The 25,564-nt window shown below is 40.7% G+C and overlaps 1 protein-coding gene across 2 annotated transcripts in view; it reads right to left on the bottom strand.

The window, feature by feature from the left end:
* The window catches only part of CRADD (CARD and death domain containing adaptor protein), a 105,746-nt gene extending 81,463 nt beyond the window's left edge, over nucleotides 1–24,283 (bottom strand). For both annotated transcript variants that reach the window (XR_014616147.1, XM_084205351.1), the window contains exons 1-2: nucleotides 24,157–24,283; nucleotides 20,523–20,828 (exon numbers count right to left, since the gene is read on the bottom strand). Coding sequence is in view for 1 of the 2 variants with exons in the window: in XM_084205351.1 (XP_084061477.1) it covers nucleotides 20,523–20,820 (298 nt within the window). In the remaining variant the exon portion in view is untranslated. The remainder of the gene's footprint in view (nucleotides 1–20,522; nucleotides 20,829–24,156) is intronic.
* Between the last annotated feature and the right edge of the window lie 1,281 nt (nucleotides 24,284–25,564).

Raw genomic sequence — 25,564 nt, 5'->3', positions numbered from 1 at the left:
CTTCTGGGAGAAAGGAGGACAAGATTTCTAATAAAAGGAATACCACACCTGATTTTGTGTTTTCTTTATTTTTTAAAAAGTCAGGGCTCTAAAAGTCAATAATAATATCCCATTGTAGATGTGGGACTGAAATCAATAAAACACAGTAAATTCAGTTATGGGAAACAGCTTTGAATGGTTTTAATTATATTTTCCTAGAAAGGCTTATAGAATGTTATTGATATTTGACCTGGAAAGTTCTGTTTTCTATTACAAAGTACATAATATCAATACAGCACCATATATGTCTGCATTCAAAGTCCTTAACCCTTTGCAGTCCCCAAATAAAAGGAGAAGCAGGTGGATTTTCTTTTTTTTTTCTTCATCTGAGGAAAACAGATGTCATCAAACCTGTCACTTGCCATAAAGCATTAATCCTCCGTTGAAGTAAAGAAGTAATGAGGTCTGAAACACCATCACATTTGAGCATGAGGAAGAAAGAGAGCAGACTATTTGTCTATGATGGTAGCTGTTTGTTAACTGCTAAGGTATCTTTTATTTTAGAGCTGTCTCTTTCTCTCTCCTAAAGCTGGCTCATTTGCCTGGTATCCCTGGAAGCCTCTGCCTTGTGCCACCTTCCTAAGTGCATATACCAGCTGATTGAATCCTTTATTAAATTAGATACTGAATTAAAAAAAAAAAAAAAGAAGGAGAAAAAAAGCTATATAGCATGAGCAAAGAAAAAGAAATCCAGCTTCTCAGATCTATAAATTTCAAATCCATCTGGTCTGGGAGGGGGAAAATAAAAATATATGGAAAGTGATTAAGAAGTACTCCATGACAGCCACTCTAGCTAGCTACCATGGGTCCTGTGGGTCCATCCACCCTGTGCATTCATACCCCAGCTAAGCAGCTCCAGGAGATGCATAAATTAATATCATTGCCTCCAGTGAATGTAGAGAAAGCAGACTAGCAGTCACTTGCCCAAGGCAATGCTTTAAATCAGCGTTAGAACTGGGAATAAAATTCCCAAATCATTCTGCTTTCCTGGTTTATGCACCATTCAGTGAATCAGTGAATTGCAGCACAAAAAAAAAACCAAAAACAAAAAACAAACAACAAACAAACAAACAAAAAACCACACAGACAAAATTAACACTTTGGTGTAAAGGGAAAATTATTTCAAGACAGGAGCATTGTGTCCAAACTAACAGCCAAATAAATGCATTCAGTCTCAATCAAAGCACTCACCTAAAATGGGACTGCTGATAACCCCCAAAGGAAAGAGGGTAATTTAAAAGCCCTGGGTATTATGAGCACACCAGTTCAAGAAAAATGCAGGTACACTGTGGCCAACAGTAACCACTTCATTACTTACAATGCATATACTCTCTATATACATGTGTTTGTATACACACACACACATATATCTATGCACACACTCCCATAGACACAGAATACAGGTCTCCATGATGATTCAGTAAGGTTAGAAGTGAAAAGGAGTTGCACAGTACTTGAAAGGATGACAGAAATGAATGGAGACAGCAAGGCTCAGATGCATGCCCCAGTCAGACATCTGCAGAATACAGAAAATCAGAGCTATAAATATAGGTTAGAAATATACACGACTCACTGGTGCAATAGGCTGAGGGAGTTGTTTCAACACCTTGGCATGCTATGCAGAGTGATCTTTAAAATCCATTACAAAGGGAATATATAGTGAGAGTGAAAAGGCAGCAAATGTAAATGATTAAAGGAAACAACCTCCCACCCAGTTAATGCTCTGCTGGGTTATGTCCTGCACCAACACAGCTTCAAACTGATACCAAGGGGGCACCAACACACAAAGTGATTTTTCTTCCTCTTTTTCCTCTTTTCTTTTTTGTTTTAAATCCTAAAACAAGGTTTCTTAAAATGCAACTGTTAACCCTAAGAAGGCAGGGAAGGAATTTTTCATGAGTGAAGTTTTATTCATAACTCAGTAATCCAGAGATTCTTTCATGTTTCTCAAGAAGCTTTAAACTAACCAGCTTGATATTTGCATGGATGGCACATCTGGGAGTGGTTTGAAAATGTCATTTACTGAAAGTGCAAGCAAAAGGCTCTTAAGGTAGTTTTTTGATGCTTGAGGAGGAAGTCTTTGGAGAGACCATATACAGTGATATAAGGGCAGGGACTAAATTCATCAGTCTTGAAGAAGAAGGGAGTGTAGTGTCCTCAGACTGTGACAGAATCAGTCTTTACAAGTGTGAGATGTATGGCATTTGGGTAAATGCACTGGATCGGACTGAGCCAAAACATAACCCAAAATCTAGATGAGACCACACGGGGCGGGGGGGGGGGGGGGGGTGGGGGGTGGTTCAGAGACAACAACAGCAGGTCAGGAGATGGCTTGTGACCTGCAAGACAGGATGTAAAAAGCACAGTTAAGCCTGGGTGAGAGAGCCAAAAAGTAGCAATGCAGAGAGCTATCAGATCCTTTAAAGAACACAAATCCTGCTCATTTACCACAAGCAAATGGAGATCTGCATGTCAAGGAAGGGATGAATGAATTTGGGCAGCAAGACTGCAGTCTGAAGAGGGAGCTAACAGGCTCCAGAAAGTGTTGTCCACATCCCACCCTCACCTTTGCTACTAACTCAGTACCAGCAGCTCTTTCTCCACAGGAAAAACGCTTTTGGCTGCTCTGCCTAAATGCCCAGCTCCTGGCATCATTTTGCCAAACACGCTGCCCCTGGTTTTCATGAAGAAAAAGCCCAACGTCCTCCACAAAGAGGAAAGGCAGAGGAAACTTGAAAATGTTAACCCTCGAGAGTTAGAAACTAAAACCCAGCATTGTGCCATGCTTGCAGCATAACCCAAATACCCCTCTAGGACATGCCAGACAGAAAGGCAACTGGTCTTATACACAACCTCAGTAGAGAGCAGATTTTTGGGATCCTGGTTTGGCACCCAGACAAAATTTAGTCATGGTCCAGATCAAGACCAGAGTTTCTCATTTAAATCTCTCTTCTGCAGGCACAACTGTCATATGAACAATCATTTAAACCCCATTTTCTTTGGTAATATTTTTAGGAGGAGAACAATAAGATGGCATGTGTGACTGCAACCCATCTCACCCACCCGTGGGAACAGAGCAAACAATGAACTTTTTTACATCTTTTTTTTTGCTGTTGACTTTAAAGTGGAAATTCTTTTTCAAACAATTTTTATGGATAGTCATTGTGTCCTGGACAAAGATTAAGAACCACACAAACTACAGATTAGTTTGGAAAATTCAACTGTCATAAATCAGTTGGATCAGAAATGCTAAAAAATAGCAAAAAGCAGCTATGATGCTTGTTGACAGAGCAAACTGAAACCCTTTAAAAGAGCAACTATTACTGAAAAGTCAATTACGCACTGTCAGTTTTAGTAGCCAGTTCAAGACAGAACATGACAACCAGACGTTACCAGCTGCAAATCTTATCTCAGTCCCAGAGGAAGGGGGAAAGACAAAAACTTCAGATAATGTGCAATATCATACAGACAAATCAAAACAGCTTGAGTAAAGAAAGTGGAGGTTTAAGCAGCTACTGAAACCATGAGCACAGCTGAATGACAATGTGTATGTCACACTAGTTTCCTCTTTTCCAAATGCAATACAAGGTGTCAATCACAATCTTCTGAAAGCTTTAAAAACCTGTGCTACAGTTAACAAATATTCTGTGGTAAGTTATGAATACCTGGGTTCTCCCTGGTGTTAAAACTCCTCTCCAGCAGCAAGAGGTGCTTTGCAAGAAAAACTCAAATCTTTGGAAAGCACATTCTCTGAAACATCATGCTTCAGGGTCCCTGGGTCCTAAGGATCTTCAGCATTATAGCAGTCAGCTGTATTTTCATTTCTGAGTTTTAAACACAAACTACTGTAAAAGCTTCAAAGCCTAAGGGTAAAGAGCTTACTCAAGATCAAAGCTTTCAAGGTTTATATTTATGTACCTGACAAAAAAATACATTGCTAGCCTTTAAGCTAGCAATGACAGCTGACATTCTTTCAACAGCTGACACTACGTTCTTTTAAAAAGAGCTCCCCTTCTCTAGTCCCAGTGCTTGATGGGAATGTGAGATATTTCTACTCTGAGATGTTACCTAACACTAACTGGTCTAAAGTTCAGATTTCCCCTATATGTTCCTTATGCCAGGCCACAGAGTAGTCCTGAAAACTAGCACCTTCATTTTTAAGATATATGTAATAAAAGCCAGCAGGTGCTGTAGTGACTTCTATTCACTAGGCAAGATTCTTTACAACCATTTAAATAAATTATTAGCAAATTAAAAGATTTTGCATGTCATCATCCAAAGGTCCTTCACTATTTTCCTTTACAGATTACGATTTACCTTTTCCACCACAGTAAGAACAAAAGCAGAAAAATATATTGTGGAAAAACAAAGGGGCAACAAAAAGACAGCCTTGCCTAATTCATAGGACTGTGTTTATATACCAAAAATCTTTGATAAACAGGTATTTTCTACCTGTGGTTCATGTTTCTTATTGTACAAAAGAAAATAAGAACTTTGTATATCAAGAGCACCTTTTCCTTAATCTTCCTTTGAAATGGTTCATTTGTGCTCAGAAAAAAAAAACCCAGCAATAAAAACAACCCAAAACTTAAATCTTCACCTTGCAGAAGAGTTATGACTGGCTTTATCTTCAAACAAGAAAGATCTTTTAAAGTTCCATTCCAAGACTTTGTAATGAAACTACACCAATTATTGAGCTTTGAAGATTAATTGAAACTGTACAAAACAGCTGCAGACAACAGGCAAACTTCAGCTTTTCCTCTGGATTTAGGCATGAAGAAAACTACTCTGAAATTAATTTCTGGTGCATTCTACAGTATAAATGTAACAGACACACACTTTCTGTAGCAGGAAAAAGCTCCAGCTGCTATGTACTGCTTGTTCAAGTGCAAGACTATGCTCACCAGGGTGTTGTCTAAAGGAAAACGCCCAACTTGTACAGAGGGAAAAAACTAAGTGATGTAAAACAATTCTAAAGACAAGCCATTTACCTTTCTTCAGTACTGAATATCATTCACTTAATGCAGATTTCCCCATTAGAAAACACCAGGAATAGCACCAGATTCAGCTCTTTTTCTTGCCACAATCAAAGGTTCACCAGCCAGCCTTAGTACACTGCAAGGTAAGAGGATCATGGTCTGCCAGAAGCATCAATTCTCTCGAACAGCCTAATTTCAGTTACTAAAATATGTTGCTTTTCCATAGGAAAGAAACTACTTAGGTATGTATGTACATTCTGAATTCAAGCTACCAAGTAACCCACTCAAAGCTGAGAACACTTTTCATCATTTTCTCATAACTTGTAGAAAAAAGCAAGTGTAGAATTGGTTGCAGTTCTGTCAAATTGCTACAGGCTCTCTGGCATTTGTCTGCAGATGCCAATATTTATTTTAAAAATCTGAAATTGTTGAGGAAAACTTTGTAATAACACATTTCCCATATCTTAATCCTAAATCATACGTTGTTTTGAGTGATTGTCCTCTGCCTCCACATCTGAGGTAATTAATTTTGGTGTTCCAGATGTGGCATATGCATTTTGTTCACATACACATTGTATTATCACTTTGTATCAAATAGTTATGACTATGATGTTAAAAGACAGAATTTTTATTAGCTATGTCCAGTCAAATGAAAAAATCAAACTGAGTAATAAAACCTATGCCTAAAAAGGCAGTGACTGAAAACACTGGGATTAAATGCTCAGTTTTCACTTATCCTTTCCTAGACCACTGTCCTGACTGGATTTCCTACCTGGGACAGGCACCAGAGGGCTAGATATGGAGAAACTAAGAAAATTACTGCATATGACTATCAAGGTAAAAAAGAGGCTTGAGGGTCAAGGTGTTCGAAAAATATAAGAGCCGACAGCCAAAGGGGAGTTTCAAACAAGGCATCTCTGATGCCATTTTTCTCTGTCTGGAGAGAGGACAGTAAAATGGAGTAGAAAGAGATCCTATCACACTGTTAGGATTCCCCCAGTCAAGCTTCTCTCTCATGGCATTGCGCATATTCAGCTTCACAGAGCCTGGCAAAGGTTAACAACAGGTTCCTTGACACCACAGGTGCATTAAGCAAAACAGACCCAGCATGGCTGTCCTTTCATTGTCTCTCATCCCAGTGGTTATACCACAGAAATGCTGTTTTTACAGCTAAGATCTGATGGGTTAAGAAAGTTTTTTGAGCAACTGCAAGTCCGCTATACAGAGGGAAGGAATATTACAAATAACATAATAGATCCTACAGGTGGGAAACAATCATCAAAGCTTTATGCATCCCTACAACTCCAGGCAAGACAAAAAACACTGGTAAGTTTGCAATGCTGTTTATACAAGGATAGGATAGGATAGGATAGGATAGGATAGGATAGGATAGGATAGGATAGGATAGGATAGGATAGGATAGGATAGGATAGGATAGGATAGGATAGGATAGGATAAGGATTCCTTCTTGAGAAAGCCCTTTCTTTAAAACCAAGATGAGTATATATGTAAAGCATAGTATGAGGAGTAAGGCCATCAGCTGTGGTCAAGAATCAGTGGGTATTGCTACACAGCTGCAATGATGTAAGGAAAAAGCAGTAACTGTAAGAGTACATTAGATTTTGCATCTCACATATAACATCCTGGAAGAGATAAAAGATCATCTCAGCAAGCTTGAATGTCACCTCTGCAAAAGAGAGATGAACACTTTTGTAGAAGGTTACTTCAGGGTCATTTTGGTATTGACAATTTTTTCCACAAGGAAGAAATAATATCTAAAAACTTAAACACAGTATCTCATTTCAATGTCATTTCCTAATAACCATGTAAATAACTCCCAGCAGTACCCCATGGTTATGCAAAGCAGACAGCCCTCCATACTTTATATATTCTATGTGCAAGTGACTTTTTTATAACCTTGTGATACCACTGGACTCAGAATGTGGCAAGAAAGCATGTGAAGTAATAATGTACTCACTCAAACATCCTTATGAAGGCAGAACATGCAATCCTAGAGAAAGATCCAATTAAGAACTTCACTTTTAGGTCGTTGAAGATGCAATACAACGACATTCATTCTACTCACAGAAATTACATTAAGCTTTTCTCTGGTATGTATGACCAATGGGCTTTGCATGCCAGAATTAAATCAACTATATGTTAAAATGTTGACTGATATATAAAATGGTTATGAACAGGAAAGGAGCAAACTGAGAATGAAAAATCTATCTAGAATGGGGAAAAGGTTCAAAAGTTGTGGCATAGGTACAACTTAGACTGGAATCAGGTGAGGAGAAAGGAATCGCTTAAGAATTCATGTAAGGGGACATGCATGTAAGGGGTATAGGATTTTATATCCTGCTCCCATATTAGTTTACGCAAAAAAGCACAGGACCTAACTGATTCAGAGAGTAGCTCTTCATTTTTAACATGATGATATAAATGCTTTTATTGATGCACAAGATTAAATTAGGAGTTTGAGTAACTAAATAGTGATAGCTCTATGGGAAGAAAAAGGGTTGTGGCAACAGCTTGTAGAGTCAACAGGAACTGAGCAATAATAAAAGCAAAAAGCTACACTTACAGCACAGGAGAAAAGGATTTTGTTCATTGGTACGTATCTGAGAGGTGTACAAATGTTAGCTGGTGCCAAATCAGAAGTGTAATTAATGCCTGGAAGTACAGAATCTACCTCCCTCTTCCCACCAAGAACAGGCATGCTTTTGGACTCTGTGCCCACTTTGATGCTCCAGGATTAATTAACTAATTAATTAAACTTTTAGATCCCAAATTCCAGGATTTCTGGTATTTTCCAGCCATGTGTGGAAGTAGTTCATAATTAACCCACAGGCAAGACAGTGATGAAGTCTGAAGAGCTCTAGGCTTGTCTGGATATGTGTATCCCAGATGATGTTGCTGACATGACAACAGTCCCAGAATGAGCCGACAAGTTAAAAACAACACATTAAAAAGTGTTTGTTTGTATGTACATAAATGGGACAGTTTGCAATTCTAAGTAGGCAGCATACTATTTAGTACAAGAAGTACTAGGAATGATGATTGCACAAATAATTCATAACCCTACCAGGAGGAATCAGTTGGCATGAAAACAGTATCAAGGCATAGACATTCTATATATTTCTTCAATTTAGAGCTCTGAAGATTTACAGACAAAAGTTACCCAATATCTGATCATATTTAACAAAAGCATGCTGAAGTTGAAAAACCAAGATGTAGTTAGTACTTTGTCTTGAGGGGCACTATTATGAGAGCTAGACACTAACAAATACACACAATCGAAGACCTATGTAAAAGGCTTATACACAAAAGCAAAAAGCTAGTTCTGCCTTTCCTAACACTTACAGGTAATTTAAACACAGAAGACTTACAGAGAAAGTAATGGGATTACTGTTGCTATAGTTATCAAGATTATTTTTCTGCAAATCCCTAAGTAATTTCAGCACTTGTCAAAGAACTTTCAAATTGGAAGAAACAATATATTTGTGCATACAGAAGAAGAGAAGGAAACCCCAGAACAATGCCCTTTTAATCAGACAAAATACTCTGATACAAGAGGAATCTTACCAAGTGTATGAGCTACTGAGCAGTGAAAGCAAAAGCAGTTAAATCATAAGTTCAAGGCAGTAAATCACAGCTCCCTTCATATCTGGCTTCATGGGAGAAAAAAACCCCAACAAAAACAAAAAGGAAAAAAAAAAAAAAACACAAAAAAAAAAAAAAAAAAAAAAAAAAAAAAAAAAAAAAAAACCAGAGAGAAATTCTCTAAACCAGAGCCTGGTATGCCAAGAATTTTGTAAAAGGGTGCACATACCAATGGCAAAATGAACACTAGAGTGGACATTTAATCACACTATTTAATCACACTAGGAATGTCTCTGATCAGCATTAGCCAGGAAAACACCTTGTCATGCAGCAGGCTAGAATACGACACTCAAGTGAACAGCACAGTTTACATTCCAATCCTTCATGATACTAGTCTGAATAGAAAGGCACCACACTTTTTCTCTAAATGACTTGATATTTATTCTTTACTGTAAATGGAAAATTGCAAAACAAAAGAAAAATGCTAACAGAATCCAAACAAGACACATACAACCCTGTAATATTCCTCTGGACTCCCTGCGCTTCCTTCAGTGGAAGCACAGTTGGTTTCACTCCTACAGACTCTGTTTATTTACATATTATAGCCCAATCCTGTGGATAATTAAAGTAAACTTGGAGCAAGTAATCCCACTGAGGCCAATGAGCATGCTAACAAGCATACAGTCACATGAACAAATGTTTGCAGGTTGAGTCTGACAATACAAATCTATTAACTCAGATTTCTAAAATTAGCTATTCCAATTAAATTTTAGCAGGGCACATGCTTCCACTAATTAGAATATGGACAGCATGCAAGATGACTATTGCCTGCTGGAGACTGAGGTGCTCCTTTCAGGACTTTGTCTTGTGCAAGGAATAAGATCAATGTAGTGCCATGCCAGGCGCCGGACAACTTTATCTTATCTCAACAGAAGCATGGTAACAGCCTTTTAATAAACAATAGACACTGGTGCTAAACAGGCATTACTCAATTTTTCTTCTTCTATATTTGACCCCTTTGTCATACTGGAAGCTGCACAATCTCTAACATAAGTAACAACTTTAAAGAGACAAGTGAAGTGTGTGTGTGTCTACCCTCTCCACAGGAAAAGGAGTGTTGCACTCAGCTAAACAACTTTTAACATTACTATGTATGAGAACTAGGATGAATGAAACATAAACAATGATAAATGCCAGCAAGACTCTTAGTTACAGGATCAATTCTACTCCATTCAGGTGCAAGGCAGAGACATAGGTTTATCTTCAATCCCCTAACCCCAGAACAGGTCTGAATTATTTTGCTGAAATCCATGCACAATTTCTGAGGAAACTTAGGGGCATTAAGGAGGGGATTCACAAAGGCCAGCACACCAACTCAGAAGCTGCCTCAATTAGCCCAGGTGAAAAAAGGAGAGGAACCCAAGCCCTATCTCTTTCTAGGACTTAAAAAAAGTTCTTTCAACTACTGGAAAAGACTTTATTCTACTCAAACTTCAATATATGAGCTCTCTCTTGGAGCTATGCCTCCATAAAATATTTACAAACACAGCTGAGGGAGCACTGCTAATATAAACCATAGATGAGCTTATCAGGGAAGTGTCTAAGACATTAAGTCACAAGGAGGTATCCTACCTGTTACACTGTGGGGTGATATCAACATGACACTATTCCATGTGAAGAGCTGTACCTCGCTGCCAGCAGCTGGCGGGGCACAGCCCTGTCTGCCAGGAGTGCAAACACCCACAGGGTTCAGCACCATGGGTGAAATGGCCAGAGAAAGGCCTGGCCCTGCACCCACCAGCAGCCATGAGAGAGGGACTGCACTGCTTGGCACGGCTGCCAGGCAGCCTGGGACCTGCCCAGAGCAGCCTCTGCAGTGTCTGGGGTGCTCTGACAGCAAGAGCTGCAGTGCCTGGGCACCTGGCTGTAAGCACAACCAGCAGCTTGCCAGGGAACAATATTAAGGCTCCCCACTTAGAATCCAGGTGTGCCTGCATGAGGAATGCCCTGAGAATCCTGAGTTCTACTGCAAACAGCTGGAGAGTGTTTCTAGCTATAACCTGAAGTTGCTTTTAAAACAAGCACTTTGCAGATGTACCCACCAGACCCACCATGAGTACATTAACCAAAGGGATGATGTAAGAGTGTTCTGCCACCCTAACTGCAGCAATTGCTGGTCAAGAATATGGTTATTAAACTAATCTTATGTGGGATTTCGCAGAACTGGGTCATAGGGAAATAAATGACTTTTTAATTAAGTGGAAGAGGAGTATGAATAAAGGACATGCCACTTTCAAAAGCTGAGCAAACAAAGCCATTGCCTACAGTGAATAAAATCATAGTTAAATAAATATATTCTTTGCACAGAGATACTAAAAAGTGTCAGCTTTCCTTTTCATTCTAGCTTTTCTCTCTCAGTGGTTACTTTGCCAAGGACTCCTATGTCCCTGCTTAAAGGCAGCACATCCTGCCCATGGAGGGAGGCTACCTGCCACCAGAGCCAGCCAGAGATCCCTGGGGCTGGCAAGGGGCTTACTCAAGCCCTCACCTGTTGAAGTCCTTTTACTTATTCCTAGCACATATTTTATTAGAAAAAATCAAAAACTGAAATAGGCTGTTTGTTAAAAAACTCAACATATCATTAACTACAAATGAAAGCTAAGACTTTTCAAAGCATATGCACAGGACTAAAATTGCCTTCTTTAAAGCCAAGGGGAGCTTACCCTTGACCTTGACAGGAGAAGGGTTGAGTGAGCTTGGGTTAACGATGAGTACTTTTGAAAATCTCAGGCAAAGTGATGAAACAGTAAGATTAAGAAGGCTGACAGAAGAAGTGGTGCACTAATATGGATTTATTTACCTCGACCCAGTGCATTAATGCTTATTTCCTGCACATACAAACCTTATAGCATAAATCAAATTGGCTCCTTCGCTAAATGTAAATTGGAAGGAACACCGAAGCTTCACTTCAGTTTGCAGTAGCAGAGATCAAAACACATGCACAACTCCTCACCAGTACATCGATATATGAGGTTTTCTCATTTGCAAGAATGAATTACTCAGTTACAAGTTTTCTCAGGTACTCTGGAGCATGTGTTAGTGTGTATCTGAGGGACACAAGGGACATTAATTAGCATCAACAAATTTATTCACAGAAAAAGCAAGAACAGGAAGAAAAAAAGAAACTCTGACATCATACTGAAACAATGGCCTAATGGGAAAAAGAAGCAACAAGATTGGTTTTCCATTTACACAATTGCAAGCAGATAAAAATTGGCTTTAAAAGTCTTGTATACAAAACAAGAAATCTCCTGACAAGATCAACAGTATCACTTAGAGGTAACAAATTATACTTGGGTGCTCTAGTTCTCCTTCAGATAAACAAATATATGACTGTAAACAGATATGGAATAAAAACTTAGTTGCATATGGCAGTGCAGGAAGGGCTTCAAGATGCACTAACCATGTGTAATTAACTGTGTCCTAGAGGAACATCCTGACCTTTGCCATACAAGTGACATTTCCTGGTGAGAATTAAGTTACACTGCTGCCGATAGTCTCAGCTGACAGACAAAAAGAGCGTGGAGTCTCAACTAGTAATACCTTTCCAGATGTGGAAGTTATTTTTCTTTGAAGGTCAAATCATGCTGCCATGTGAGTATAAGGAAGACAGCATATCACTCATTCTTTCATCCAAGAGAACATTTTAGTCATCAGTGGCAAGGCCTTTGTCCTGCTCTGGTCAACAGGAGTCTGGCTGCTGACTTCACTGGAGTCAAGACTTTTACTGAGATATGCTACTTAGCATTTTTACTGACTTTGGGAAGTTACTCAGCCTCTACAACCCAGATAAGTTAAGGTGAATATGTTGTCTGCTTGGTTGGTTTTTAAATAGCATGCACAGATTCAATTTCTGAAAGGCAATAGATTTTCCTAGGCAATAAAAATACAAAAATTAAACATTTTTAGATGATGCTACAAGGCAACTGTGAAGGTGCTAAAAGAGGAGCTGGTCAGCTCTGAAGGAGAATATTAATGAAGAAAAAAAATCATAAAAATAAGCCTATAAGACAATCTTAACTAGAAAGTCTTACACACTGGAACACACATTAACATGTATCTATGGGCCACAAGAGCTATTAATTAGTATCGACAGGATGCCTATATTGATGACATAATGCAAAAATAATAATTGCATCTTCTTTTTTTTATGCTTACAAGTGGCTTTATCAAGCTGCAGGATTAAGTCCTTACAAGAAAGTTTCCAGTCTACTCCAGGAAACAATGATCACTTTCTGTACAAAGCTTCTTTAATGGCTGCAAACAAGGCCAACTGCAGGAAGTTGGCAACAACTATTAAAAGATCTCAAGGATCATAGAGGATTGCACCTCTGCATGTTTTTGGAAATATAAAACATGGGCACAATTTCAGCATATTGTGATGCAAGTTGAGGAGACATATTGACTGAGAATTAAGGCATTTTGTCTAATGGAAAACTACAGGTAGTGACCTCTGTAAGCCATTTGGAATGGATATACTCCAAGATGAGAAACAGTACTATAAACCCTGGGAATAAATAATCAGAGAGGGAAAAAAAACCCCACTTATTTGTATGCTGCTGCATCCCTGATATGATGCTCCTCTACATCTATTTGGATGTATGAATACAGAATTCTGGGAAGAAAGGATTTCAAGATGGCAGGTTCCATTAATGGACAAAAACACCCCATTCCCTGGCCAGAGAAGGCTACATCTGTATCAGCAAGCGGTACAGAGCAATAGGAGAATAGTTATACACTGATACAGATTATGCTGAGGATCTGGTGTTCAGACTATACAAAGCTGGAATGTTTCACCTCTAACTGGTTCTAGTCTGGTCCTATGGACCCAGAGACCATCTTCCAGTTTAGATTCACCTTAAAGAAACCTAATTCAAACACTCCCATTCACTTAAAAAACACATTCCTAATCTTGAAGTCACACATACACATACAGAGTACCCTGTGACAGCAGCTGCTGTATTTGGAATAAGATCCCATATACTACACTCAGAGAGTTTGAAAACAAAGTTACAAATCACAGAAAAAGTTAGGTTGGGAGGGACTTTTGGAGGCCATCTAGTCCAACCTCAGAATAAGGCCAGTTTCAAAGTCTGATCAGGTTGCTCCAGGTCTTGTACCACTGAGTGTTAGATGTCTCTGAGGATGGAGATTCCAAATCCTCTTTGGGCAATCCTACTTGGTCTGCAAACTCTTGTGGCCAATGCTTAACTGTCATGTGAATTCTTAAAATTTTATTCAATCACACTTTCCCTCACTACAACTTGTGCCACTTCTTTTCCTTTTGCAACACAACCACAGGAAGTGTCTGACTCTGTGTTTCCTGAATCAACTTGGCCTTCTATCCTCCAAAGAACAAACTCAGTTGTTTCAGCCTTTCCCTGTAGCTTACATTGAACTAACCACTTCAGTAGTGCTTCACAGGACTCCAGTTTATCAATCTTTCCCTTGTACTGGTGACATGAAGCTAGGCAGAGTATTTTAAATACAACCTTCTCATACCAAGTATAGGGGAATAATCACTTCCCTCAGCCTGCTTGCTGGCTTTGCTCTTGTGTGGTTAGTCTTCATCATCATACTTGTTGTCTATCAAGACAACCACCGTTTTTTATCTACATTTGCAACTGGCCAGTCAGTGCTCATCTTGTGTTATTTTGTGGGAATTTTGTATCCCAGGTGCAGGACTTCACACTTCCTTCTCCTTAACATCATGAGGCTCTTGCTGGCCCATTCATCCAACTTGCTGGGGTCCCTCTGAGAGGCAGTCCCACTCTCCTGTGTCAAATTATCCCCAAGGTATGGAGTCATCCTGTTTTCCAGCTTCAGGCACCATTCAGAAGGTCATGAAATGCCAAATGACAAGTGAGCAGACAAAGCTAATTCACCTGCAAACATCCTTAAGTCACTCCCATCACCCAGATCTCTGACAAAGACTGGCCCCACTGTCAATCCTGAGAAACGTAATTCCTGATTAGCCACCAGTTAGATGGATATCGAAGCTGCAACCACAATCCTCTTTGACTGGTGGTCCAACCTTTCAACCACTCTGCAGGTCACCCATTCAGTCCATACCTCCCAGCTAGCCACAAGAATGGTAAGAGACTGTGCTGAAAGCCTTGCTGAAGTCATTTAATTGAAATCTGCTGTCGTTATTCAGAGAGGCAGTTGTTTTATTATAGAAGGCAAGAATCAAGGTGTTAAGCTCGGTTTATCTGTGGTATACCCAAGGCGTCTGTTCCCTGTTACATTACTGTTACAATGCATTTTGTGCATTTGGCTTACCAAAGCCTACCAAACATGACAGAAAACAGCCCCTCAAAGACACAGTCAGGCTCCCTCAGATCTCTCAGATATATCCAATCCAGCTCCACGGATTTGTGGAGAACACTGCTTGGAATCAATCCCCTCATATGAGATCACCAGGCCCTACAGTCATCTTTAATCTGCTGAAGTATTATAACAATATGAGAGAATAGCAAAGTCTGGTGATTGGCCAGGTCTTGGCCACCGTTGTGATCCAGTCCTTAAGGAAGCAGCAAACTTTGGAAGGCATCAAGTCTGGTCAGCACATGGATGTCTCCACTTCCTACACCAGGTAGTCTTCAATACCAGTTACCCATTGCTTCCTCTTAGTGGCACTGGTTAAGAGTAGTTGATAGAGCACAGCTGGTCTAAACACCTCTCTTGCCAGAACTCACTCCCCTCATTTCTTATTTCCAGGTCTATATGTTTTATTAAATCTATATTATTATTATTAGCCTCACATATTTGTGTTACTGAGTACAACACCAAGTATGTGTATATCTTTCCATTAACTTACCTGAAAGAAACTGTGTGAGGTTGGAAACACAACTTCCTAGCACTGATGCTTAAGATTCAGGCTTCTCAAAATAAAAAAGTAAGATATAAAGCATAAAGCCAGCTACTTATGAACATGGCAAAAAAAGAAAGCAAGCAGATACTACTTAAATTGAAAGAAAAAGAAGGAAAAAAATCTATACACACATTAAACTAAAAGTACATACGGGGAATGCTCCATAGTACCAGAGATGTCAATTACTTGTCCGTGTCACGATGCATACGGTTCATATTGAGTGTGTGCACAAACCTTTACTGCCAGACTTCACAGATCTCGCTGCGGTCAGGAACACAGCCAAAGCCATAAATGTAACACCCGATTTTCAGGGAAGATGGGAATGTGGAAAACAGTTTGGGAAATTCTCTTATGAGGATGCCTTTGAACTGCTCCAGATAAGCAGAGAACATTTCCCGTAGCCTCCAGGCATTAGGATGTGGCACAAGGGCATTCCTTCATCTCCAGGTCAACCAAGTGAGGCCAAGGCTGCTAAGCCCATCCCTCTCCTTCAGGCATACATGGGAGGAAACTCCCCCTTCTGCCACTGGACTGTACAAGAGAGGGGAGGGAAAGAGAAGAAAGGAAAAAAACTACAGTCTTCTGTCCACCATTTTAGAGAGAGAAAAGGGGTTCCTCAGCTGCTTTTCCAATCTGACATCTAAATGGAAAAGGCAAAAGATCAGGCTGTTTCCTTACAGCATTAGATGAGAGAGGAAGCAGGATAGGAAGAAGGCAGGAAGCAGCCAACAAAAGGTAAGAAGAGATACTAAAATTATGTACTAATGCTTTTGCATTTGAATCCAAATTCTTAGAAATCCACAACCCAGCTGTGGAAAAAGGACTTTGGGAAAGTTGGGAGGGGATGGAGGGACGTCTGGCTTTCTCGGGATAAGTACATGTTTTGCTTTGCTTTGTATCTGCGTGCTTCATCCAAAGGGTTACGCAAGATGAAGCTTTCTATAGCTATACGACAACACACACTCCCCACACACCCAGGGAAAAACCTCAACCAGACTAAAATTTGTTCAAATGAATACCCAAGTCTAGCAGAACACTAATGTTTAGTAGGTACCACAACAAAATTATGCATTAGAAAATATTCCCTGCCTAGTTGTGAGAGTACAGCTTTCCCATGGCAATTCTGATGCCCTAAATTCACTAACATTTGCCAGATAGAAGCAGCTGCTCCAGGATTCCTTTGGCAAACACCATATCTCGCTTTTTTGTTCTCAGTATGCTGCAATTTCCTGTGGAATGAAGAAGTCATCTATACTACAAAGAGGTGCAGTACTAACACTTTTACAAGCAAATTATTTCATAGCACATGTATTATGGAGAGAAATATAATACCTGGGCTGAGAAATTCCCAAGCAGAGAGAGATTAGAAAAACAATCCGATAAACAAACACCATCAAAACTTGTATTTTTTTTTATTCAGTGCAGAATATATTGGGCAATTGTCGCTGTTTGCTGTTCCTAGAAAGAAGGGAACTCTCTTGCCAACAGCTGTAGTTTTTCATAGGAATTATAAGACTATATTGAAGATTTATACTCCTGACAAAGGCATAAAGCTATCCAAACTAGGGCAGAAAAACCAGAACAGTCATTTCCCAATGAAACAGACACACATTACTTTTGTTAACTCTTACTATGGCAGAAGTTTTGATCTTCAAAACCAGAAACTCGTGCTGTGGTTGATGTTGATAATGATTAAGTCTTGCAGTGCCACTCTGCACAGGGTGAACTGGCTTATCACAGGTTGTTATACAAGCCAGAAAGATAGCCTATTACCTTTAAATCAATTCAAGTCATAAATACTTACCTCCAAAAGCACATGACTTGAAATTTCCTTCTTAAGATTTTGAAAAAAGCTTATGAAAAAAGAATGAGGGTCGCTTATGAGAAAGGGGACCCTAGGCAAAAGACTATCTTTGCATGAAGTAAACAAGAAATCTTGGGTCTCTTTGCTTCAGTTACACAGATGCAAGTGGCCCTACCTGCCTGCACATCACCCTCCTGATTCTCACGGAAAAACTATTCCTCGTGCTTTACAGGATTAAGGTCTTCTGTGCTCAATGGAACTACATCAGATAATAGTATACAGAACTATTATTTTTAGGTCAACTGACATTCAGCAATAAAACTCAGCATATCAGAAGTTTTAAAGTTCATTTATTTGCAAGCGGCCAAACAGCATAGTTTGGGTTGAATCCTGGGCCAATTTACAGTTCCACTCTATGCTGTTCCATGAACATTACACTGAGTTACACAACTTGGGAATCAATAAATCCATTACCTTGAAAGAATTTGCTCAAAGACTCACAATGAGTCAGTGGCAGCATCTTGCCTAGATCTCAGACTTTGGCTTCCATTTTGCAGTTGCTTGGTCCACCAGATCATATTTATACAATATCAACAAAAATATTTTTCTTTCTGAAATTGCTGTTTGTTTGATTTGTTGGTATGGGCTTGTTTTTTACTAGGAAAAGAAAATAAACTAAAAGTTTCTAAATAATTATGGTTGTGATTTTCTTTAACCAATTATACTTCTCAGCTGTAGGAAGGACAGAAAGCCTGATCTCTTTGAATAAAATGCAAAGTAACTCAAAGGCCTACACAAAAAAATCACTGTGTACATCCCAGTTTTCAGGTTTGGACAGACATAATCTAATAGTCTATTTAATTACTGACTTTAGAAATCCTACATGTAATCACCAAGAAGCAAAAGATGAAAATAAAACCTTCCATCAAGGATCAATTTACTACCACTCCTTAGTCTTGCAAAAGGGTCTGTAAAAACAGGGGATATTTTCCTTAACAGAATTTTAATTGACCATAAGCAAGCGAACAGAAAGCATTCCATTTCCATAGTATTTAGGATCCAAGGGAAAAAAAAAATTAAAAATCTGGGGACTTATAACCAACTTCCATTTTAAAAGTTTTAGGGTCTAAAAGAAGGATAGTGTATATGTGGAAAGCTTTTTTCACCACAAATGGCTTCTTTAAAACAAATTACCATTGACAAATAATCAGTTAGAAGAAGAGTTTCCAATAAGGCAGAGGTTAAGTTATCTAGCATGGCACTAGAGAACACAATTTTAAATGTGCTTATAGTTTTATTAGAGCCAATGGCTTTTTCCATGCTTAAGGCTAAGCATATGTTCATGCACTCCGCCAAGACAAAAGCTTCCAAGTCTGTTGTTAGAATGCAAAGCGAAGCTTTTTATCCCAAACCACATTTTCTTGCATGTAATCAGCCCTGATGCTGCCACCATAGCTCCCAATTCATTCCAGGGGGCTCTCAGCATTTATGAGGGCACAGATGGTGCTCTTTTTCTTGGGTTTCTAAAGAACATGCCTAAATATTAAAACAAACTTGGCTTTCTGCCTCCTATCCTGCTCTTACTCTCTGTATTGCCACCATAAAAATACCAGTAACCTTTGATCTAACCTGGAAGCCTTTTCTAATTAACACCCAAAATTTGGCAATAGGACTATCAAGTACTGTCAGCCCACTCAAAACCAGAGAACCTGATATGAAGAAATCCAGCACACTAGTCACAAATGATCAAGAGCAGGAACAAGCAATCCACAAAAATTGGTAACAATTTTTTCAGTAACAAACTACACGATCCCGACTGTATTTGATGGCTGTGTATGTCTGGAACACACACAAGGTTATTCAGTAGCTTAAGCAGCAATTATCAAATAAAGAGGCTGATTTGTAAGGTAAATAAAGAGCACTAGCATGACAGTACAAGGCCTTTTCCAACACACTCGATGCCCTAGTTTGCATTATGCTGAGAACTTGTAGGCGGCATAGGACATTTATTCCCAAATTTTGAAAATTATTTGCTCGTTTCCAAGCACGCACACAGCAATGTACACAGAGACCAACAGGAAGACCAGCTGTCAGAATATTCCATTAAAATGTTCTAAGGTAAGATACTCTCAGATTTGTCCAGCAGATCTTGACAAAATGTTCTTGAACATGCAGCTAACTGAGACGTAGGTGAACATGATGGTCAACAGGTCTTAGCCACCCTTCTTCACAGGCTTTCAGTCTCACGCAAAGCACACTGACACTGGAAAAATCACATGTCATGTGCATCAAAATATGTATGACCAAACTCAAATGGGGGTACAGCAGGAGGGAAGGGCTTGGAGAAAGATTAATCAGACTGCTTGGAAAAAATGTTCCCAAGTGAGGACTATTTCACTACCTTGCTGGTAACATGACGTTAGCAGCCAGTGCATGCTGCCAGAATCTGGGACAAGAAATGTGCATTTAAAGCAGTTGTCTTGACTTCAAAACAGCTCGGCAATTGCATGCATAGACTGGTATAGAAATCACATCTGAACATCAAGTCTAGAAAACTAGTTTTAGAAGTACATTTAAATGCCAAAAAGACAGAGATTATACTAAGTAATGAGTTAGCTCCTAAATTTGTTTTAAAAATAAACAATGGCTAATAATTTTGCAAGTAATGATATTTGCACTCCACTAAATATAATGAACTAAATAAATCTATACTACCATATAGTACTAAATAAAAATTACCTTAAAATCATAATAAAAGTAAACAAAAACACTCTAAATATAAATTATTTGGGAACAAACCACTGTAAAACACACATAAATTAAACAATATTTGACAGGGATAGCAAAGACACTGTTCTGCAACTAGTCAAAATTACTTCTTATAGTCCATTCCCTTTGCGGCAATGGATTATGGGTCCTCCTATATCCCAGCCTCTCCCAAGGTAGGCCTTTCCTGCTGTCTCCTTTTCTTCTGAAACTCAGCCCTGCTCATGTCTCAAACTTTGCAATATTTCCTGGTGTTTGAGCAGCTTCCAGGAAATTAAGGCTGTTCCCTCTTCTTGGTATCATGAGTTTACTTAAAATTACTGGTGTAGTCAATACTTTTGAAATTATGGCTTGAGAACAAGCTTCAAAATGGCAGCAACAGCAACGCTGGCCTTACCTGAAGGATCTTGTATTGTCATTTCCTTACGCTTCCGCATCAGCTTGTCCTTAACCCATGGGAACTCCTGTAAGGAATCCAAGAACACATCAAAAGCTTTGGGTCCTCTGGTGGGGAGAATATCAAGGAGCATCATGGTTTTCCTCTGACTTGTGGTTTGGGCTTTTATTTCTTGAACATGACTGTCTGTGAGAATCCCTTCCTGGTAGAGATACTGAATAACAAGTCCATCCACCAGCACCTCTGTGCAGAGCTCCAGGCGCAGGGAGCGTAAAAGCTGCTTGTCTCTGGCATCCATCTGGCAACCTAGAGTGTGCAAAAAGGAGTCATGAAATGTGTGAAGATTAAAATACTTCAACCTTTAACATCCAGAAGTGACATCTGAACATAAAAAAGTCACGTCTGATACCTGTCAACCTTCAGAGAAAACTCCAAACTCAGAATCACCAACCTGGCAAAACTACTAATGCTCTCCATCATCTTCTTTCCACTCAGATTTCACTGTCTCACAAGGTAAAATGATCCAGTTTCTGGGAAATACTAGACAGGAATAGAACATATGGCATTGCAAAGACCAGTCCTTTGCTGAAGTGAAACCCATGCCAAATAATCCTGCTAGTTTAGGTCCATACTAAGGGCAGCTAGAGCACTTGCCAGTCCTTAAGAGACACTAACCCCCCAAAATTAATGAGATATCACACCTGACCACTGATACAATTATAAGAGCAGCAGCAGAACTGGTAGATTCATCTCAGCCAGGCAGAAGCAGCAGCAGGGACAGAATCAGCAGGTAGCTTTGGCCTACAAGATGTAATTCAAGTTTAAGAGGACTAGAAACATACCTTACGTATCAGGTCATTATCACCACTGAATCATCCTGGAAGACTGCTCTGGAACTCAACTGTTCTGATGAGAAGAATTTTTCTTTGAACTTCCACCTCAAATTTATCCCCTTCTATTTATAGGCATTTCTTCTGCCAAAACTGTTCCTTAGCTTAAATAGCTCTTCTCCCTCTCTTCTAATGTGTTCACAGGAAGGGATCAGATGCCCTCTGCCAGCTCCCATTTCATTTGACCAACACTCTGACTAGACAAAAGCTGAAAAAGATGCATTTTATAACCACTCTACGAAAGAATAATCAGGGTCCAGAGAGACAAAGCAGCTCATCCAAGATCAAGTCAGCAGTCCATGCCACACTTTTGAACCAAATCAAAGTGTCTACTCTAGTCCTTAAAGACAAACACATCCCTGGACCCACTAATGGCACTTGAAAAAGAAAATGACAGGATTATTAAATTAAATTAAATACCTTCTTATTACTAAATAATAAAGTCAAAAAATAGCAGCAAGTGATGAGTGTGATTACCAGGAGGTTTTCTCACTATTAAACTAGACACTGCTGTTTGAACCGCTAGACCCTGCAGAAACTCTACTCCATTCAGCTTGAGGATACGAGGAGAGACAGAATTTTCAAAGCTTTTGCAACCTGATGAGGTCTTTTTACCATCAGAGGTGCCTGCTGACTCCCAGAGCCCCATCAAAGATTGTGTAGTTGGCCTGGTTGTTAAAATCCAGGAGGGTGACCAACAGAACATACTGGCATGTAAATGGCACCTTGGACAGAATGCAAGAGCACAGTGTCTTGAGAGAGAGACTGGAAAACCCTGTCTGTGACATCCTCTGACAAAGCCCCTTTCCAAAAATGCTTCCATCAAGTGCCAAAAGCACTGCTGGAAAGCATCTTCCTGGAGGACTCTATCTTTCCTGGGCTACCCAGTGCATTCTTCAGCTACTGAAGTCAATTCCAAGGTGCTTACCTTATGTCTAGGGATATGCTATGCCAGCCCATGTCCCTAAGAAATGCTAGTTTGCCAAGCACAGTTCAAACATCAAACTCCATCACGGACTGAGACAGTGCAAGCAAGGAGATGGAAAAAGAACAGGCAGGAAAGAGAACTGGATTTTCCCACTTGATATTAGGATGCTAATTTTGGACAGGGGAAGCTGAAGATTCTGGTCTCCAACACATGGAACATTTACACTACAGAAAGCAATCTCTGGACTAGAGCAAAATTCAGGCAGTAAATCCTACCACTTCTTCCTTCTAGGAGAACACCCTTCAGCTCATGAAGCACTTGCAGAGTTCAAGAAAGGCATCTAGGAGCACCTCTGAGGGTGCCATCTCAACCCAGGCAGAATACTGTTTCAGATACTGCAGAATTTTTGTGTTTCGCATTCTGAATGGGCCCCCAAGAGTTCCCGTTCAGGAGCCTCCTCCTGTGCTGGATGACTGTAGAGAACTTGACAAGTTCATCTTCTTCTTGACCAAAGCAGCCAACACTTTTCAAAAATAAAGCTCTTACAAACCAAAGGTTTGCACCTTTGGGCATTGAGAAATGCCTATCAAGCCAGCAATCTGAAGGGAGAATTTCTGCTGCAAAAGCCCTTTGCCTTGCTGACTGCAGAGTGTGCACAACTGAGGGTTTAAAGTCCTGGCACTGGCCTGGTAAACTTCCAGGTAGGGGCATACTAATTTCTAAGGTCTTTTTAAAGATAAAGTATTTCTTTGTGCGTGTTTACTGTGAGAATCAAATGTCTGAGTTAGGAACCAAGCAGCTAGATATGGAAATCTATCAGGATTTTGATATGTAACAGTATTGGGACAGAGTGCAACAGCTTTAGTGCAACACAGAATTAACAAACTCATTTTAATCACAGCCTGTATCTTGGGATTCAAAGTAAGCTCTGAATTAAATTTAGGCGAGTAATTTCACAGAAAATTAAAAATATGAGATGTCCATTTACCCAAAAGATTCCTCAGACATTCCCCAGATACTTCTGAAAATGAACCTTTTCCACTATAAAGCCAAATTTTAAGAAATATAGCCCATGTCCTGCTGAATGAGCACAGTCCTTGGCTCATCATCACACCAACACAAGCAGGTTTGTATTTTTCTGGATCTGACAGAGTAACTGCCCATGAATGGGGACAAAACTTTTGATAAGAACCCCTTCTGACACTAAAAAGGCACATTCACTTAGTGTTCTTGCCAGAAACATTTCACCGTTTTCCGGAACACCAACTGCACTCACCTGCCTAACCCATGAATTATTCTGGCTACTCACAGCAACCCTACGGGTCAAAAGTCTTACACATCCCCCCACTCCGCCAGAAAAAAAAAAAAAAAAAAAAAAAAGAGAGAGAAAAAGGCAAAAAAAAAAAGGAAGCAGCAAGTTTTGAAGTTTTGCTTTTAACGTCTTCCCTGCCGAGGTGTGGCAGCTGCTGCTCCGGTAACAGCGAGGGCCAGCTGCCCTCACGCCGGCCCGACCCCCTCAGGCAGCTCGAGCCCCCCGGCCTTCCTCCCGCCCCGGCCTCCTGCCGGGCAGGGCCGCCACAGTGGAGGCGGCCCCGTCGCCCCGGCCCGGCCTCCCCGCGGAAGCCCGGCCCCTGCCCCTGTCCCGGCCCCGCCGCGCTGGGGGCGCCACCGAAGGGCTCCGCGGGACCGTTCTCCCGCTTCCCCCTCGGCGGAGCTTTGGGTGGGGTGGGTGGGGTGGGACGGGACGGGACGGGACGGGACGGGACGAACCGAGGGGAGCCGTCGGCAGCGCCCGCTGCCCCCGCCCCGTACTTACACGAGGGAAGCGGGAAGCTACCCAGGACGCGCCGGTACCCGCGGAGCTTGCGCGGGGGGCACCATCTTTGTTGAAGGCAGAAGGGCTCGGCCGGAAGCCGCCGCCGCCGCCGCCCTGCTGCGGGCCGGCCGAGGAGGGGCGGCCGCCGCCGCCATGTCAGCTGCGGGCAGGCGGGCCCGAGCGGCCGCGCCGGGAGCAGCCGCCGCCCGCCCGGCAAGGGGCCCGGCGGGGCCGCCGCCTTCGCCGCCGCCGCCGCTGCTGCCGCTCGGTGCCGCAGCCGGGGCGGGGACGGGAGGTGTCTCCTTCAAGGAGGCGCCTTTCCCGGAGTTCGGAGGACCTGCTGCGCTCTCAGGAGTCAGGGTGGTGGGGGTGTTTAGTGAGGGGAGGGGTTGTATCTAAAATTAAATTAGAAATTACGAAATTGGAGTTTTAATGACATTAGGAACAGCTGATCTCGTTACTCTCTAGGCACACTGGTTCCTATTTGTGAGTATGCGCTAAGCTGAACTTCATCGTGGTGCTGGCATCGTTATGTCAAACAGAGGAGTATTATATCGAATACTGTACACATTTGGCTTCATTACTTTCATCTGAACAACTTAAAAATGAAGAAACTTTAATAGATGAAAACAGTTTATTCAAGTAAGAGCTGGCCTGTGTCTACCACATTGCTATGCACATTCTTGTTGTTTTATTCCTCTATTATGAATACTGCGTTATTCACTCTAATTTTATACGGATGCCTGGAACCAAAATACGGTAGAAAAGAGAAGACTGTGATTCACAGCGCTGTAAAAATGAGGCGGTGTCACTTTCGCTCACACATCATGAAATAACTTTTTTCCATCTTTGCATAGGTGTCAGGTGTCACACGGGATTGAGTGGTGTCAGCCCTTTTTCTTTCATGTCGGGACCGCAATAGCGATGAAAGGGGAAAAAAAAAAAAGATCTTCCAGTGCTGGAACGTACTACCTTTGAAGCTGCAGGCAGCCACAGCAAGCTGGCTGTGGTCTGCACAGCGTGCTAATACCTACTCTCTGGAAAAGCAGGAAAGGTGGTTGCTGCAGCTGCTGCTAGAAACGTCGTCACCTTGTGAATCCCATTTGTACACTCTGTTTAGACTAATCGTACAAATTTAAGGGTATTTGAAATATTTAAGGGTATTTGGAAGCTAGTTGTGGAAACCTTTATGTGCCTTTCCTAGATACTGTACCCAGCCAAGAGTAGAATTCACATTCTGCCTGTGCTTAACATGATATTTATCTACAAGGTTTTGCATAAAGATACGCAGTCATACTCAGGAATCTTAAATCCTTTTTCTTTGATTTTTCCTGTGGCTGACAATTGAGAATTTATGTGGACACAGAATGTAAATCAGCCTTAAAGGCAAAGTTTGTATGCTGGTTTT

Source organism: Fringilla coelebs (genome assembly GCF_963513975.1).
Source record: "Fringilla coelebs genome assembly, chromosome: 5".
NCBI lineage: Eukaryota > Metazoa > Chordata > Aves > Passeriformes > Fringillidae > Fringilla > Fringilla coelebs.
Note: the sequence above shows the minus strand (reverse complement) of the source record. Positions and strands in the feature narration are given on the sequence as shown.